The sequence below is a fragment of the Limanda limanda genome, chromosome 15, assembly GCF_963576545.1.
Source record: "Limanda limanda chromosome 15, fLimLim1.1, whole genome shotgun sequence".
NCBI classification, from domain to species: Eukaryota; Metazoa; Chordata; class Actinopteri; order Pleuronectiformes; family Pleuronectidae; genus Limanda; species Limanda limanda.
This window is the reverse complement of record NC_083650.1, coordinates 17,868,371-17,887,993: the sequence shown is the minus strand read 5'-3', so window position 1 is coordinate 17,887,993 and position 19,623 is coordinate 17,868,371. Positions and strand designations below refer to the sequence as shown.

Genomic DNA, 19,623 nt, shown 5'->3' with positions numbered 1-19,623 from the left:
CTGACCGTGGCATTGACAGTGAGCTGAAAGGCCGAGGTCGCTTCGTAATCGAGAGCTCGGATGACGGTGACGATGCCTCGGGCCCCGTCGATCGCAAAGAAAGGAGAAGGCGGCTGGAAGGAGAAGAGAACACTGCCCCCTGTGCCCTGGTCTGGATCTGTGGCGTTCACCATAAACACTGATTTGCCCACGGGTGTGTTCTGAAAGACAAATTCAAAAAGAAAAAAGCACAATCAATGGGATTGAGATCACCAAACAGCAAGGTAGACATGATCCAGGTACATGACCTGATTAACACTCTGGTAGACTTCATTATTACACTCAAAAAGGTTCAGGATGAATATTAATATACTAAAGTAGAGACTGAACTTATGACCTCTGTGTGGTTTACTCAGGAGCCTTATCTAATAAAGAGACACAGAGGACTGTATCATTTAATCATATTTGTTAGAACACAGCGTCCAAGTTGTGACTGTGTATATTCATCCACATGACTGCAGCTAAGAAGAGATTATAGGTTCATTTGGATAAATAAAAGCAGTAGCAATGATTAAGATGAAGGCTTTGATCACTCATCATTGGTTACTGGCCAGAAATTATCTGTCACACCTTGTTGTTAATTCAAATATAAGCAGTGCCTTAATAAAATTGCCTTGGGTGTCAAAAAGCTAAGCAGTAAGAAATATCAACTGCAGAGCACTGTTTGTCGTGGTCAACGTAGAAATCTGGCAAGGGGAGAAAAGAGAAGGCCAAATAAAGAAAGTGAGCACATTACAGAGCAGCAGTGGAACATCGGAGGAACATCTTCATTAATTGGAATTTTATCTTTAAACACACACACACACAGCCTAAAGATGTGGTAAACATCCAGGTATATCGCTGGAAAGAAACACCTGCACACAGACACTCACCTGTGTGCACACAACACACAGTGTGTGTTTTTGTTAACTGCAGGGGGGAGTGTGACCACATGGGGAAGTGAGGGCGAGCTGAGCCCTGAGCCAAAGCTAAAGTGACACAGTAAGAGAGCAGTTGACCCCACAGTCTGTCTGCACTGTTATAAAGTGAGTGTGGAGGTGCATTCACATTTGTATGTGTGTGTTTGTCTCTGTGTACAATACATACTAGTTGTGGTATTGTCATGTCTAGTTGTAGTTTACCCTCATGGTTGACAGTGTTAAACTGTGTGTGTCTGTCTGTCCACTTTTCTTTTGTTTGGAGAGCACAGACATGTGTGATGCTTCTTTCTGTGTGTATGTATCGCTAATTTATTTCGCAAAAAAAATGTGTGTGTCTGTCGTAGGTCATTTTGGGGACATCAGACTACTTAATTGTTGGTGGTTTGTGGAGTTGGGGATAAATGAAGTGTCTTCAATTGGTAATTATGCTCGGAGTCAGGATAAGTCTTCGGGAAATGAATGTCCAAGTTACATGTGTTTGTGTATACATTATGTATGCATGTGTGTGTCTAAGAGGTGCTGACTCACTGTCTCTCTGTCGAGGGCATGAGGTCGTCACCCAGGTAACACAACAGCGTAAGAGCAAGGTAGGGCTAACTGCCTCCGTCTATATGACTCTTCATTACAGCTGGCACACATTCAAAACACTCCCCTCCTTTTCCCTGCTTCTGACATTCACTCCCTTGATCCCCCTCCCATCGGTCCCTACGCATGCATGAGCGGTGCTATAAACTGGTCTGTCTAACCGGATTAAGCTAGATTGCCACATGAGAATTGAGGGACAGAAAGAGGAGAGAGATCCAAGTAGAGAGCTGCAGGGGCAGAGGAAGAGAGCAACAGATGCCAGGGAGAGCAACAGATATCACAGGGTTCAGTTTCTCAACCTTGTAGTTGGAGCTCCCACTGTGTGGTGTGACGCCAACAGGGTTGAACTTCATTTCTGATATTTAGATGTATAGTCTAATCTCTGTGAGTGAAGTAGACATGCGAGTAGAATAACGCTCTTTTGGTCGGAGTAAAATGTCTTGTAGAGGGAGAAAAATAAGTAAAATATAAACTAAACTTAGGCTACATCCATACATACAATTTAATATCTATGGATACGCCTGGCTTCCAAACTACTCTGCAGTTTTAGAGCTGCTAAAACAGAGAAGTTTGGAAATACTGCTGGACCCGTTTTAGTTTGAAAACATTTTCGGTTATGACGTAACCTTTGCTTATTCGTCAGGCCCCTATCACATGCCTCTCTCTGAAAGAAAAGAACTGGCAGTAGCCTTGGCTACGAGTGTGGAACGCAACATGGATAATCATTTACAGGCATTGCTTCAAATATTCTCTTTACTAACAGCTGTTGTGCAATTAAACTACATTTAGGAATGATACAGCTGCTTTTATGCATATAGGAAATTAGCCCTTATTCGAACAATCTGCAACAATTCTGCAACTATCAACCGAATGCACTGTTGCCAAGTGTACGTGAGTGGTTACTTTATATGTTTTTAGGTGTGCAAGTATGGATGGGGATTAAAACTGACACAACCAAATAAAACTCAGTTGGACAAATTATGTTTTAAGAAAGAAAATGCAGGAGTATGGATACAGCCTGAGATATCTCTTGGCAATGTGATCCGTTTCCTATATTCTGCTGTTTTGGTCACTTGGATAATACAAGATAAACTGAAACACACCTGACACAATAATTACTTTTATTAAGTTTGACAGGTTGTCTACCTTGAAACACCTGTAAAAGGTTGTCCACAGACTGCAACATGGCACTGTAGCACAGGCACAAATTGTATGTATACAAACAGCAACATGTTTTCTCTTTCTTTGGGCTTCAAATCGCTGCGTTGAATTACTTGATTCTTTGTAAGGACGCATATATTGTTAATGTGTTTTTTTCAGCAACATATCTGATTGCTCAATGGTATGTTGTATAAAGGAAAATATCTAATATAAATGGCAAATAATAATCCGAGTGGAAATCATAAAGAAATCTTGCTTTGTGTGTACGTGTATGTGGCTCTGGAGTCTGCTACATCAACGTTCTTTGGTTGTCAAGGAGGCAGACAATAGTTGAGCATTAGGTGTGTGTTTGTGTACCTCTCTTTGAAAAGGGATGGCGACGGAGGATGAGATGTGGATGTGTGGATAAAGTCTATGAGATGACGTATCAAATTTCCCCCTAAAGCGTGTCAGTATCTATCTCTCTGCACAGTAGCCTGGGAAACAATGATTCATTAACACAGCCCAGTGTCAAACGCCACAAGGTTTGGTAAATAACGTCACGCGCTCTAATTCCAGTACATAAACACACGCATGCAAACAGATTTGAGTGTGCTACTGTTCAAAGCAGCTCAAAGCAACAGCAGTTTAAAGCTTTGCCTGATGACCAACTCTCTGCAGCACATGTCAATGTGGTTCCTCAGAGGTTAGCAGGCTCGGCTGTGTGCAGCTGAACATCATCTTTAAGCTGCAATTACACTCTGGAGGCTCTTAAGGAATTACAACATCACCATTTTCCATTCAACTTATTCATTCTTATTTTCTTATTTTCCATTTATACCCCCCCTGGTAGGCTCTGAAGGTCAGGCTGCTCTATTTGCACAAGTGCTACATTTGAATACTCAGGGAAAACGCTCAAGAAACCTATTCATACAGTTGCCTTGGACCATCAGATCCTCGTGGTGAATTCCTCTACATTTCAGCAGGTCACCACCATAGAGAAACTGCAGCCTGTCCGATAATCTGCTCATTGCATTTCACTGCTCATCAGACAGCACAGAGCCACCAGACTTATTGTTTTCTGCTTGGCCTTTTCTACGGTTCTCAATAGCCTCACCATCAAGCCATTGATTGGACCTGTGTGATGCCAATTATAAGTCATTGTGGGTGGCGAGGCGCAAAATGCTAGACAGTGAGTCTCTGTTTTTAATAGCCTATAAGACTGTCCAATCACTTCTCCATAAACCAGCAACGCAATAAACAACGCCCAGCAAGGACTGAACAGACCAGCGGCTGCTTGACTGGATACTCCAGGATGCTGGTTGAGATGCACTGTGCATGTCACTACTGATTCTGTCTCAAGTGCAAAAGCCAGTTGGTAAGTCACTGCTCATATTCCTGCATATGTGCCTTGAGTAGGGTTTGCTAGCTTTTGAATAAATGGGGCTATTTCCATTGGGAAGTAGAATGTTAAGTAGTGGGATGGTTGGAGAGGGATGAAGAGAGTTTCCTGCTGCGTCTTATCTGAAGTGCACTGCAGGAATCGACCTCTTCTCTCTCTGTGAGCAGCTTCTTATGGAACGAGAGGAGTGACATACTCTACACACACACACACAGAGAGAGAGAGAGAGAGAGAGAGAGAAAGAGAGAGAGAGAGAGAGAGAGAGAGAGAGAGAGAGATAGTAGGAAGAGAGAGAAATAGAGAGATAGATAGAGATAGATAGAGGAAGAGCATACTGTGTTTTGACTTCACATCTCATTATGTGTTTTTAGCACTTTTTGAGATATAATTCTAATCATTCAATCAGTGATACCTTATCATTTAACTTGAATAAGTATTGACTATTACACTGTCAGTTGATGTTCTTAGTCCTCTTTTATTTGATTACTTTCAAAATATGCCCAGATTAATAGGCACACATCAGCATATCCAAAGTTCACATCAAGAAAGACCTGAAAGACTAAGGGCCCCCGGACCTGGCTGAGCATTTCAATCTGTCCTGTCCTAATGCCATGCCAAGCACACTCTGGTATCTTCTGATCTTGGGCTAGTCAGGTGCACCTGCAGTGCACTTGGAAATGAAGTGTGATCAGAAAGAATACACTACTACAGATACACTACAAACTCATGGCTATAGTTAAACCATAGTTATGCAGTGAAGGTGGAAATAAAATGGCATCTGTTGGCTTCATGTAATGTTTAACTCAGTCCACGATTGTAAATTATTGCTGACCATGTGGTTAAGTGGTTGCTATCTTCACAATGTGACAATCATGATCTGGAGGAGGCTGAAGGAAAGAGATAATTTTTAGCTGATCCATGATGTTTCATGAGTCTATATAAATTATTGTAATTGCATCAGTATCTAATGTGCTGTTGATTTGAAAGAGTGAAGTTAGAACTCTGTGCCGCTTGTCGCTCTTGCGCTGTAGATGTCCAACATAGACTATCGTTGAGGCAGAGATGCTTGGAAGAGTGAAACACATTCCGGACTTTCCCAGCAGCAGAGTGGGCATCATTGTGAAAAAGTCTAGAAACACCATGATCCTTCAAAAAGCTTGCCCTTCAGCCAAACTCAGTAAATGTGCAATAGGGGAGTAAGTCAGTGTGGAGGAAAATTCAACTGACCAGGTGTCTCACTGCTGTGGCCTTGGCAAACAGGGAGTTTGCTACAGCGGACGGACACAGCAGATAGACACAGAGTGGGATTTCATATCTTTTTTCATATTATGTGTTATGTAACGCCTCTTTGTATAAGTTCTGCCAGTTGTTCCATTTTGAGCACCCGTACTTGTTGTATAAACTCTGCAGAGCTTATTATTATAAAGACTCAAAAGCAACTCCGGTCTGAGAATTTCATTATTTCAAATGAAAAGATGAATTTTCATCACATCAAGAAAGTGACCAACAACCCAGTGGCCACTGCAGCAGACCAATCCACCTTCTATGCAGAGATGGTAGAGCTCCTCAGAGGTATGGAACCTTTGCAGCATAGAAAACCAGTGGAGACAGCTGCAAACCGATAGTATACTGAGTCCGATGTGACAGAGCTTGATGTATTATTTAAGGGAAACTGAAGGGATGTCAATGAAAGCCAACCAATCGCTGTCAATGCTTGTTTTAATTACGAAAGTAAGTGATAAATAGAAGGTCTGAACACTAACAGTATCGCCTACAGATGATACTTTAATGATGTGAGTGGTTTGATTGTGTGAAAGCAATAATTTAAGTAGAATTTCCACTTGTGGTTGCACAACTCCACTAATAAATCAAGTTGCTAGAAACGTGGTCACAATCTCCTCTTCTCTTCCTGAATCATGGCGTTGAACAGTTTTTAGAAGACAGAAGGATGTCACGATGAAGTTGATCTTTGACCATCATCACTTCATCATCATAGACATTTGCATTGAATGTTGCTATAATGAGTGTATACATTCTTGAGTTATCACCAACATTGTGTTTATGACGTCACAGTGTCCTTGACCGTTGACCACCAAATTGAAGAAATTCCCACACAGCTTTCCTAAGATATCACGTTTACAAGAGTAGCTGATACTGACATACAACCCGTGACACACAATGCCTCTAGCATTGGCTGTTGAGGCATAGAATGGAGAGTCTGATTACTTTCCAAAGCCTCTGCATGCACAAAAAGAACAAAAATGTCGGAAATGAGAGAGGGAATTACTTTACAATTTGCAATGTGAATGAGAAAAACAACGACAGAGAGAAGACCGACAGTGAGGGAAGAGAAAGATGGTGTTATGACAGTTATGAGCACATGTGATATTCTCTCACTAACAGCCATGACACATCTGTAATAAAGAGGGGACTCCCAATGTGCTTTTAACTCTGCCTATGGTCTATAAGTTTGGTTTTAAGCAGCTGACTGTATTGATTGGGTCCAAGGCAGCAATCGTGTCCTTTTCTCCTGTGAGTCAAATTTCAGGTTCAACATAACAAGGAGACTTCTGGGGCTCTGGACAATCGAGGCTGGCCAGACCTCAAGACTACATGGCCATGCTTCTCTCTGGGACCAAGAGGCATGATGGGACACAGAATCCAGTGAGTTCTGGAGCACAAAGTGTAATGGATTCCAGTGGTTAAGCGTCAACTCTGACCTCCGGAGAGATCCCACTATATATCCGTTGAGAAGACCCTCGCGATGCTGCCTCTGCTAGTTTACGCTGAACCAAACAAGCTGGCACATTGCCATCCCTGTGTGTGAAGAAGCCACTTGTGGTCTAATTCACTCAGGCTGCAGTGTGACAGCAAATTATAATCTCCAGGTGCACAAACTAAAAGCCCCAAATTAGTGCATGATCTGTAAAAAAAAAAGTACAAATCACGCAAACACATCTCTAACAATGGGGAAGTAAGTACACTGCGATTGAAAGCAAAGGGAGAGAAGACAGCAAGATATAAAAATAGGAAGTTGTTGCATTCTACATAATATTTTTTCTTAAAAAGAGCAGCCATTATCATCAGCCCAATGTGAAAGATGAAGGGGTTCCAAGGAGCATGTCACTCATTTAAAAGCAGACTACATAGGTAATACCTGCACTTTTCCTCATCTCTGAGGAAATGTAGATTGGTCTCCATCAACGATGGAATTTATGCCATAATGTATTTTTTGAGTGGTATGGAGGATAAACACTTTTCCATTATAGCGGATTAGTAGATTTCTATTCATCTGCTAAGTGCATATAATGGATGGATGCATTTACCAACATTTTTTGACGATCAAATTCTGACTAAATTCATTCATCTGCCAAAAGAATGACATTAAACAGCAATACAATTCTGTATCCATGCCAGCATTGATTTTGTGTTCAGAAAATGTTGTATTCAACCACAGAGTTTCTAGTTATATGATCTACATTGCTGCTCTGCTTAAGAGTGCTGGGCGTTTGTGTGAAAGTGGAAGATTACTTGACAAAAATTGCAAATGCTAAAATTTTATTTGGCAAAAACAAAACACTAAGTAGAGTCGACTTATCCCAAATCCCACCCACAGATATGCAGACGCAGAGGCTGACAGAGCCACATTGGGCTCCAACAACTTCTGTTAAACTGGTCTTTGGTTGTTAGAATGCTCAGACTCGAGCACCTGCATTTGTGTTTATGTGACAGGGATTGTTGTAAAAGTAGCTCAACTGAATAACACAGTCCCACAAGATTGCAATCAGTAATCCAGAATGGCATTATCTGACATTACGTTGAGCCATACAACATAATTGATTATACTTCTGGGTTATGGTCAGGGTTATTTCTTCCCTACTAGATTTGAGTTTGGAAAATATCTGCTGTAAATGAATTAATTGAAAAGACAAAAGCTTTAGATGACATAAAAAAGATGACATAAAAAAGAAAAGTTGTATTTTTCAAGTGATCAAATAATTGATGGTCGACTGATGAAACTGAAATCACTTATGCGATTTTTTAGGTACATTCAACCCTGTCGCTGTTAAAGTGTCCTGCTCTTATTTTGTCAGAAATGTTTAAGATGTGGTGATTTACAGGGGCAGTGCGGGGGCTCAGGCCCCCCTGCTGCTCACAGCTCCAGAGGCCCAGCTGTTCACTACAATAGAGCCATGATTACACCTACACTGCTCGCAAGGTTCTCAGTTCCTCCCCGGCTGTCTGCTCTCCGCTTCCAACCCAGCAGGAATGTGATTGTACCAGCTCCGCTCACCCTCTCACTTCCTGCCTCTCACAGCCTCTGTCACTCCATCACTGCTGCCTACATGTGGAGCCTTGTCATACAAGTATTATTATTCTATTATTCTAACCTGGCCTATAAGTGAGGAAATGTATGAAGAGAAAGTGAATAAAGTACTTGAGGTGGGAAGTGAAACTAAAGAAGTTTTCAGCAATCATTGCAAGTCAAAATAATTATATTTGGCCAGCAAAGAACCAGAATTCTACTTTTTTTTTTCAGTAATATGTGTTAAAAAGAATGCAAAGAGATGAAAACCTCACATGACCTCACCACGATGATCATATCATGAAGGTGAAACTGTGTATAGTAGGGAATCTGAAATTAATTCTGTCATTACTAAAACACATTTTCAACATCGCCCAAAAAAGACTTTGTATACAGCAAGTAATATTGAATTAACATAATTTAACTTTATTATCTTTTGGAAAAACTGTACCTTTATCAGGATTAAACCATCTATCGCAACAAATGGAAATATAGTTGGGCTTGGCACTGATGGCAGCAGCAGCAGTGTGAGGCAGCGATGAATATAGCAGGGATCAGTGAGGAGACGGTCAAATGGTCCGCCTTGATGTGAGAATGGTTGTGATTGGTTTGCGACTGAATGGACTACAATCAGTTGGCTGTCAGCTGATTACAGCTAGGGGGTACGACTTCCTTGTCCTGAATGAACTAACTCAAAGCTTCATGAGGTGCAGGACACTCAAAGGGGCAGAAATTACTTGTTCTGAGGTGGAATCTGAATTGCAGCGTGTCTATGTCTATTGCTAGTCTGGGAGCAGATTTGATCGAGACTTTTCTTTAAGGTGTTCATTCCGCATTCGGACTAACAACCTCCATGCATGTTATTAAGTACCACAGTGTGAAGAGACTATAACATGAGGAAATCTAAGTGAGACAATGAGGAATCCTAAGCTTTTAAACCTTGAAATGTCCATCTGCCACCTTTTGTAAAAACCTTGTCTTAACCAGTTCTGTGTCACTTTCAATGCTTCATTTCTGTTTAAAGACACAGTCCTTAAAATAAGGGTGTAATCAGCCATGTGCACCCACTGTATGCCTAGACACTCCAACAGTTTGACCTTAGGGCAAAAAAAACTTTAACATAACTGTAACCCAGTGCCAGTGGTTTAGAGGTTAATATGAGGATCACTGACACACAATCATAAAATATTGAGTAAAACATTCCTTGAATCACCTATATACCCCAGGATAATCTGGATCCATCAACATACAGTATATATTCTTTAAATATATACAGCTACACAACTACCTGGTGGATATGTAACACAGCCTCTCTAGTGTAAAATGGGCGATGATTTAACAGCTTGCAGCTTTGGGAGAGATGCTGAGGCAGGTGAATCATGAGAACGCTTAAATTAATCATAGAGGTGACACACAAAGCCATATTTCACATTTGAAATTAGCTTATCAATAATTCACTGCTATTGAAACAAGACTAAGTGTCCTTCATGTGCAAGGCCCCAGCAGTAAATGGGGAAAATTATACAAAAATGATTTATACTGCGCTGAAAAGTCAGAGTGTGGTTTAGCCTAAATAAACAGTGTGTGTGTGCGGAATCTGTAGTTCAAGTTGTGCACTGAGAGTGCACTGTGTGAGGACAGGGGCTTCAGGACATGGTAGAAATAGTCATATGTTGTGTCAAACACACCTTGCACTATAGGAACAGTGGCTGTAGAGGGCTGCACTCCTCTTGTATGTGCCTGTGATATTGCAGTCAACATAGTGGGGCTGAAGAACAGGTATGAAACCTACCTCATAAAGCCCTTCAATCTGAGCAGCCCCAGTGGTAAAGCCTAGGTGGCTGATGCCATCATTGCAAACCTGATTGTTGAGTGGTATCTTGAGCTCAGTTTGAGCCAAGAGACAGGCTGCCTGAGTGACAACATGCAATCTGTTGATAGGCGCGCTTATCAGTCGTTTAACTCCAATTGCAGGAATGATGCATTATTGGAAGAGAGATTGCGGTTAGGGAGCTTTGCTGTTAAACTAAGGGGTGGCAGGTGTGAAAGCAGCCACTGTGCTTAGTTCACAACTCCCTGGAATTCCAGTGATTAGCCAGTTGTGAGAGATTTTCATTAAAGGGTGGATCTAAAACTTATAAAATAACATTTTGTCAAACAACTAGACAACATGAAGGTGTAAAAAAACCTATTGATTGCAAATCGAGGTGCAACTTTAACGCAGAGAATAATAAAATAACGCTCCAATTTATAACATAATTAGAGAAATCTTGCATCCAGCCCATGCTTGACTTAGTGTACTCTCTTCCAACATTACAAAGTCTACCCTACAAATTAGTGCAATTTGAAATGAGCAAAGTTTATTGAAAGGAGTGAAGTCATTCAACATTTATTGATCAGTCCAGTCACTGAACTTGTGCAAACTGTGGCAAGGAAGGACAAAGCTCAAAACTGCTTCCTCAGTATGCCTATACCTAGACTCCATTTAAACCTACTATTAAAATGTCTTTCTAGAAAAGATTTCAACTTAGTTAAACAGGTATATGTTTAATGGCCAAGATGATATTTGATTCAGATCTGCTGGTATAGTTTGGTTAGTGCCAATGCGACATTATAGTGTTTGCTTGTTTTTCAATTGATCTCGTCCTCACTCCATCCATCGGTATCTTTAATAATGTGATGAATGAGGGGAGGGCTGCTTCCAGTGTTTACTGGCCAATGGCATCTAGCTGGAGCTACCTCACTTTTTGAAACTGGTGTGAAAAAAATGTAATTCCACGTAGTTGTTTTACATTGATTGACAATTTAAATTCCTTTACACTTGTGTTCATTGTAGTCACAATTCATCGGTGACCACCTGCAGTGGTGGTTTGTCTGATCAGATCAATCTGTCTTCAATTCAATATTTTAAGATGCCGTAGTGTCATCACACACTGCCAAATACATTTTACTGTCCGTTGTAAATGGAGTAAATGTTTCATGACACCCAAGTGCACAGCATTTGTTCAACACCTGGACAACCTGTCTATGGTTTAATAAGTTAACTGCTTATCTATTAAAGCATAATTTCATTATCTGCATTGCTCTAATATGAATAGATAGGCAAACAGGGGAGTTAAGGTTTATTATTTACACCATGGAGTTCCTTTTTCTGTCTAACTTGGGACAAAGAAAATCTGGTAAATACAATTCGGTCAACATGTCATCTGTTGAGATGGCAAATATTCCCTTTCACTGTTTTTTTCTCTGTACAACTCTGAGCTATTACTGCATTTATGTATCTCTGTCCCAGACAGCATCAATCACAAAACGCCACCTAGCTCTCCAAATTTCTGTTTCTTTCTTTTCTTATTCCCTCCAAGACCCGAGGATTTCTGTGCTGTTGGCCCCAAAACAGGGTGAAGGTTGAGAGAAGCTGATGTTTAATGATGTGAAAGAGTTACGCCCACTCTTTAAAAAGACTAATAGAAATGTCTCTACAAATGACAGTACACAAGAGTAGGTTGAACTATCAGTATTTCCAATCTGATGTAAGTCTCTGTTTTTTATCCTGTAACTTTAGCACTTTATTGGATTGATCTTGCCAGAAAATCAATGCGTCTTCTGACTGGATTGACAATACTGTTTGTATGCTTTTCTCTCACATGGCTACCATTCATTTAGCCATTACAGTAGATAGCCTTTTCCTGCCAATTCATTTGACCTCCTGTCCCCAACGAATTTCTGTTAAACTGGTCATAATAGACATAATACAGCACATACGGAGAAAGTCTTTGTGTGCTACACAGAGAGTGATGGCAAAAATGTGTCACATTATAACCTCTTTTCATTCCATCGTGCTCTTGCACTGCTTTCCTCTCTGTCCACTCTGTGACCTGGCTGAGCGATGGGTGATTTTCTGGAGAAGCACTCAGCCAACAAAATGATCACACCAACAGACAGAGAGGAGCCACTTTTTAAAAAATATGTGCGTTTGTGTGTTTGAGTGCATGTATTCATTTTGTGATGCTTTCTGTATTTTTCAGCTTTAGGTCCTTTGGATTGGGACTTTTGTTAAGCGTGACTCTTTTGTCTAACACTCTTTTACTGGCCCTATACTTATTATTTGGGTTAATACATTTGAAACTACATAGGTTACAGGATCTAGATAATGGTAACATGGTTGGAGGTGGTAGTAATGGTTAATAAAAGGGGAGAAGAAATCAATATAGCCAATGAGGGCTCCCCTTGAGGACAGGATATGTCTTTGTGTGTTAGTGCGTATGGACAGGGTCTTTTATCTGCAGAGAAAAGAAACAAATAACGTCTTTATCTTCTGATCAGTCTTCTTCCCCAACTGACTAAACTTGGCCTCCCTGTCAACGCTCATGGCTGAGTGGCTCCAAATAGCCACGGCTGTTTGTTTAAATGTAAAGGTAGTCAGGCCGAGCAGGCTGCAGGGATCCACACAGACAGAGAGAGGCAGATGTCCTGATCCCAAAGGGAGGGGTACAAGGACAGGCCACATCAGCAAGACCTGCACCCTCTTTCTACATGTTATTGGATGTTTTCCCCCTCAGTAGAGAATAGTCCAAGAGCTGTTTATTTTATTTAAGACTTTATTTGAAAAAGGTGCAACATGTAGCTATATTAAACTGGAGGTGCAGTGTTCTCATACAACTCTGTGCGATTAAGCAACCTGCATTCACTATGTTAAAAATATTTTAAAAAGTGCAGGCAGAGGCCAGGGGAGGCAACCAGTCCTCTTTTTGATGGCCTTGTTTTTTATTCAATTATTTATCGCAAGAATATAAATCGCATGTCTCCAAAATAAACAAAAAAAAAATCATATACTGTATATACCCAGAGCTGGGAGATGCACAACACTGCTGAGGTCTTTATAGGAGCAGATGCTATAGGCTCCAAGAGCCACAAACTCTGCCTTGAAAATAAATAAGCATACAGAGACAGATTAAACTGGGATAAATTAAGCCCATTTTCAAGGAATTATGTGATTAAAACGTGTAAGAAGGTATAGGACATTCAAATTCATTACATGTTATCCCAAATTTAGCAAACTAAAGTAGTGTCTGTTCTAAACCTGCCTGTTAGGAATGGGCTGTTTCTTTGGCCTGTGGTAGTGCTGGTTGAATAGTTTATTTCTAAAATTGTGAAAGTGACCTGCAGTCTTTGAGCTAAACAAGTAAACACTCCACTTCCTTTGGCCATTAGCAATACACATGCCAAGTGTGAAGCCGATAAGATGAACAGTTCTCAAATATGCAAGCCACATACAGACCGACGTTTGTGGAATTAGTGGGAAGATATCTCCTCTGCTAGCTCTCTCTGTGTGTGTGTGTGTGTGTGTGTATGTGTGTGTGTATGTGTGTGTGTGTGTGTGTGTGTGTGTGTGTGTGTGTGTGTGTGTGTGAACCAAGCCTTGGATTACTGTTGTTATGTGTTCTTTCCAATCAGCAACACAGGATGTTTGTGCTTGTGCGAAGGAAAAAGTAAAGAAAAACAAAGAAGGGAAGGGGCAGGGAGAAAACGAAAAACATGCTAATGTGCTATATAACATGTGATTGGCAGCATGCTCTAATGCAGTCCCGATACACAGATACGAATGACGGATTGGCAAAAAAAAACTCAGATACAGCGGCCTGCTGGGATTTGTGAGAGGTAAATGATGTCATTTCCTGATACTTAATTTTTCCTGTTTCTCCCCTTCTATTTAAAAAAAAAAAGCCATCTTTAATATTGAATTGGAGGTAAATTAGAGTGGACCTGATGATCATAAAAACGGCAGTTGCCGAGAGCAAGACTGACTTTATTTATTTATTAAGTCATATTTTTTGCAGTTCCCCATAAAAACGGCTTTAATCAGCCCACATATAATTTAAAGACGTTGGGAAATCAGGGAGCAGTTGAAGCATTTGTGTGAGTGTGTGTGTGTGTGTGTGTGTGTGTGTGTGTGTGTGTGTGTGTGTGTGTGTGTGTGTTTGTGTGTGTGTGTGTGTGTGTGTGTGTGTATGTGTGTGTGTGTGTGTGTGTGTATGTGTGTGTGTGTGTGTGTGAGAGAGAGAGAGAGAGGGCAGCTTGTATGCGTGTTTACGTGCATTTTGAGTGATAAATAACCAAAAGCCGAGAAAGGAAGTGAGATCAACCTGCAGCATCCATCGACCTGTACGGCTTCATTAGCATCATGTAAACTGCTCCTGTACGAGGGAAATCAGCTGTGAAAAGGTACACATCTGCAACAACATTACAAAGCTGCATAATTCAATACTTAGTGGTCAATTTATGTGGCGGTGGAGAGGCTTTTTATAGCAGCTGGATTATGTTTGCATGCAGTCACTCACGGGTACAAGTGGTCTGATTTGAATTCACTGGGAGTAAGGGAAACATTCTTTGGTCAATTGCCCAGAAATAACATGGATGGGAGAGATGGAGTGAAGGAGCGAGAAGAGATTTGGAAAAGAAACTCCCACAGAATATAGAGCCGAGCACCACACAAGAAATTCAACAGAGAAACTGAAAGCGGACGTGCACAAGATCAGTTTGTGTTTGGTGCCAACACTTGGGATTAAGGGTTGATTATATTTGAATTAATCTGTGAGATGTTGACATTCAAAGCAAGTCATTTTACCAAAAGGAACAAATATTTTCTACAACCTCCTAAAATTGTGACTTCTGACACTTTTGACAAAGGTTTAGCAAAGGCTTCTTCAGATGTACAGCTTCTGACATCAAGGTGCACAGTCACTGGTGTCCTCTCTCATTACCATCTCAACTACATTTATCAATAGTTTGCCCACAACACCAGAACAGATTCTTAAAAAACTCTGTATTGGCTAAAAATTATGTGAGGCGCTTGTGAGAGATGGACACATAGCTTGTAAGTTACAAAAATGTAACATTTGATAACTTAACAGTTGGAGCTACTATTAGTGATGATTTTAAAAGGATGTTAATTGGTTAAATAAATAAATATATGACGCCTTCAGCAACTTAGCAAAGTGCTCAGACCTTTGGAGTTATTGTTCCAACTTCAAATTGCATTTACAAGTGACTTTTAAAAGTCAGTCATTCATATCATTTTAACACCACCGATGTACAATAATACTGAAAAAGCCGGCATGAGATATAAGTGCAGTAGAAGCATAATTACTAGTATCAGTTCACTTTAAGCCTCGCCTTTTGATCAAACCATTTCCATATGCCAATTGAACAACTGTTATTCAATCATTTATTATTTTAAGTTGGCATATAATAACCTATATTCAGTTGTCATTATTCCTCCACTACAGAAGGATTATATAGTTTTGATTGGCACATTGTCAGAGAAAGCATGCGTCCATTCTTCTGCCACAGAAGAATGGATGAATATGTTTTAAAATGTCTTTCCCCTGCGCAGGGTTTTCTGAATTCTATTGTGGAGGCACCAGACGTGGCCTGTAATGACGAGTCTCACTTAATATCAGAAGAAATTATGTATCTTTTAATTATATATATTTGCCGTATAAAGCTCCTGGGAAAATACATAGTGATGCTATATCACAAAGAAATGGCCACATATATACATGTAGAAACTACATTGATAGCAGGATGTAGATGTGCAGGCTTCAGCTCAGCAGGTGATTGATTGGTTGAGCTTTTTGTATGCTAGCTTCACAATAAAAAAAAAAAATTTCGGAATTTTTCTGGATCATTTCTATTGTTAGTCTCAATACCTTCTAATTACAATTACAGCCGAAACCCTTTGGTTTTAAGGCTTTATTTAATAAACAAATAATTTGCCTGTGTCAATTATCACACCTATAAATATGTAACAGCCCAGTGTTTGAAGCCAATGACCAAGAGGAGCCAGACTTTCTCATCTCAGCAACGTCACATGGGATTCGATTCTCTGCTGTTTTGAATAGACACCCTCCTTTCTGCTTCTATCTCTGTGTGACCTTGTTTTCCAGTCTTTTGTGCGTTTTGACCTCAGTGTGAACTCTGTCCTGCTGAATCTCCTTGGTCAGGTAATCTAGGTCCACTGCGCTCTATATCAACATCTTGTCCTACCTGGAGCCTTGGGTACGGGGTATCACAAGGGCTCTGCTTGATGTCTCAGGATGCCGCCCTCCCAACACACAGACACACACACAGACAGACACACACACACACACACACACACACACACACACACACACACACACACACACACACACACACACACACACAACAGACACGTACATTCTTCCTGCCCAATGCATAATTCACAGACTTCAACCAATTGCACACACATCTGACTACATATGCATATGTTGACTGCCTTTCTCCTGCACTATGACCCCAAGGGCCTTTTTTCTCATGCATTATTCCAGTGCTTGAAGAATGACAGTGGTTACTTCCCAAAGTACAGTGTGTGTGTGTGTGTGTGCGTTTTAACTCATCACTGCTATCTCTGACTTTCAGCAGTAACCACATAGCCAGGTTATTCTTATTAAAATGCTCCCTTCTGCTAAGGAACACTGATAGGACTGTAGTGTGTGATGATCATAGAGCACCTGGACATGTTTTAGTATGCAGACCTGTTTTTGCAACTGTAATTGCAAGAGAGAAAAAGATGAGAGGCCAAGAAGATGGCAGGAAGATCAGCCTAGCAAAAAATTCGTTGGGATGTGTCACTTTACAGCATATATATATCTATATTAGCTGTTCTGGTCAATAACATAAGTTATCCCATCTGATATATGTGATGTTGACTATATGATTACACTGAGCTGGGTATTTAGAATGCAATCAGTTTCCATTGTATTATGTGTGAATTGGAAGGCTTCATATTGGCTGATTACTGAGTGGTATTTCAATTGTATACTTATATAATTGTATGCTTGCAGACACTGTAAATTCCACTCCTGTGTAATATAGCACTAGATATTGCGAGTATGGGAGATACCAGTAGTCAACATAGGACAACATATTTTCACAAACCATCCAACTGATCTCAAAAATCCTCCCTGAACCCAAATTGCAATTTGAGCTTTATCTCAAACGCAACTGAACTGATCTGAACTAAATGTGAAAGTGACACAAAGAAATACCAAAAGATCAGAGTCTTTACAGAGAAACCGCAGCACTACTGGGTTCCGTTTGCAATCACTCCATGTAGCTCTGCAGCAGAGAAGAGCGGGGACACAGAGATAAGACGGCAAAGTACCGCATGTAGGTAGAAGACTGATGTGAACAAGATAAAAAAAAATATATAACTTCAGTTTATTATAGTGAAATATAACTGAGGTTTACAGGGTTTCAGCTGTGTGCGCCTGTTGTATGGTGATAGATCAGTAACAAGCACCGACAGCAGTAATGACACTAATATAGAATGGCGACATGTATAATTATCTCCTGCGTGAAGTGATCATTACGCGGCAAGTGGTGTACTTTCCACAACAGAGCAAATATCCCACCCAGGTATTTCCACCATTTTATTCCCCTTTCATCTGTTTTCATCTCAATTAGTGGAATGTGGCATTTTCAAATGAGCTTACATCTTGCTGATGAGACATGGCACAAGTTATGTAGTGTTGGGAACTGTCTGTGTTGTCCCTTGGCTCAAGGAACAACATTTGATAATAGAATTTTATTGATTCATTTGTAGCAGCTCCAGCGATTTCGCCTAAGGTTTGTATTAGTAGTAGCTCTTAGCTGCCTAACAATTTACTTATAAAGTAGCCGTGCTACTATCCTATAGCCCTACGCCTGCCACAATCTCTCTTTAACCCAATGTCTCAATATCCCTCCCCTCTCTTGCTTCCTCCTCTTTTTTCCTCTCCCCCTGTAACCTACCTTTTCTATAAGCTGAGTCCTGGGGGGCACAGAGGAAAGAGAGGAAGAAATGGGAGGGGGGAGAGGTCGAGTGCACAACTCAATTATACATCAAAGCACCTATGTTGGGGACACAACAGAACAGGGAGCCAAGGAGGAGGTGGAGAGGACGGTTGTTGGGGTTGAAAGGCGTTTCTCTTCGGATGAGGAGAGAGTTGACGGGTTCGGTTATCGGCACTGGTGGACGACAACAGGGAAAACCTGACCTTGCATACTTTCGGGAGGGGACAGAGAAGAAATATTGAGTCTTCTCTCTCTTTCTGACACATGTCCAATAAAAAGGAATAGTACAACACACCAGAGCCTCATTTCACCGAAGGATATCTCCACTTTTTTTTTCCGTCCAGGCTTGCTAATGAACAAAGTTAAAACCCTACCAACTTCCCTGTGGGTGAACATGAAATTACAAACTCAGTATGTTCTCCTGTACTCCCGGAGGAAAGGAGAGGCTACCGCACATATTTCTGAACATTTCCCAAGTTCATTAAAAACAAGATAATGGAATAAATTACATACACTTTTTAATGAAGAAGGCCAAAAATTTGCTTTACTTAAACCTTGATTAATACTTATATTGTTGGGGTTTTATTTACTTAACAGCTAATTTCCTTTTGTTTTAATGCTTCTTAATAGTTTTAGAACATTCATCGAAATCATTAATTGAAATAAAGGCTTGGTTTTACGAGGTTTCTTAAACTCCATAGCAAGAGAGTGAAGTGCAGAAACAAGAAACACGTCGACCAGTTTAAATGAACACTGTGAAGCAATTTAAACTGGAATAAGGCAGAAAGGACAACAAAAGAAAACAAACTGCAATGTAAATTGTATCTGAAAAAATACAGAAATAATTCAAAGTGATTAGCGATTGTTGTAAAAAATAAGAAAATAACATGAACTGATACTTTGTACACTGCTTCTTCTACAAGGACAGGGAATGTAATCTTGTGGCAAAAGTCCTTGCAATGACTTACAGATTCCTGTGAACACATTGGCTCTGTACATTGCAGCGTGTTTTCAAAGATTCAGTCAGAAAACCCTAAAAACAATATTTAAAGTTGAAAGCAGCAATTCTCTGTGCAGCCTGTTAAACTGATGGTACAGTATCATCCTGGGAACCACTGGGTGACAGGACGACCTAAATCACCATCTTCAATCTCCTCAGCTAGTTGGGCGAGAGGGCTTGTTTGTTCTTCACAAGGAAAAGCCAAACGAGACACTGCAAGACGACGTCAGATTGACTGGAATGACAACCTGAAAACGAGGCAGGGATCTGACAGAGATGGGCTGCGAGTGGGGGGGGGGGGGGGGGGGGGGGCTTAAACATCTGTTTGTCACCTTAATTAGTTTGAGTTATTTGTTGAGGTTGTCATGTATTTCTG

At 40.6% G+C, this 19,623-nt stretch overlaps 1 protein-coding gene across 2 annotated transcripts in view; it reads right to left on the bottom strand.

Annotated features, from left to right (window-relative positions):
* Positions 1 to 19,623, bottom strand: part of cdh23 (cadherin-related 23) — a 141,417-nt gene that overhangs the window by 87,583 nt on the left and 34,211 nt on the right. For both annotated transcript variants that reach the window (XM_061087601.1, XM_061087600.1), the window contains one exon: positions 6 to 200. In XM_061087601.1, the coding sequence (XP_060943584.1) occupies positions 6 to 200 (195 nt within the window). The remainder of the gene's footprint in view (positions 1 to 5; positions 201 to 19,623) is intronic.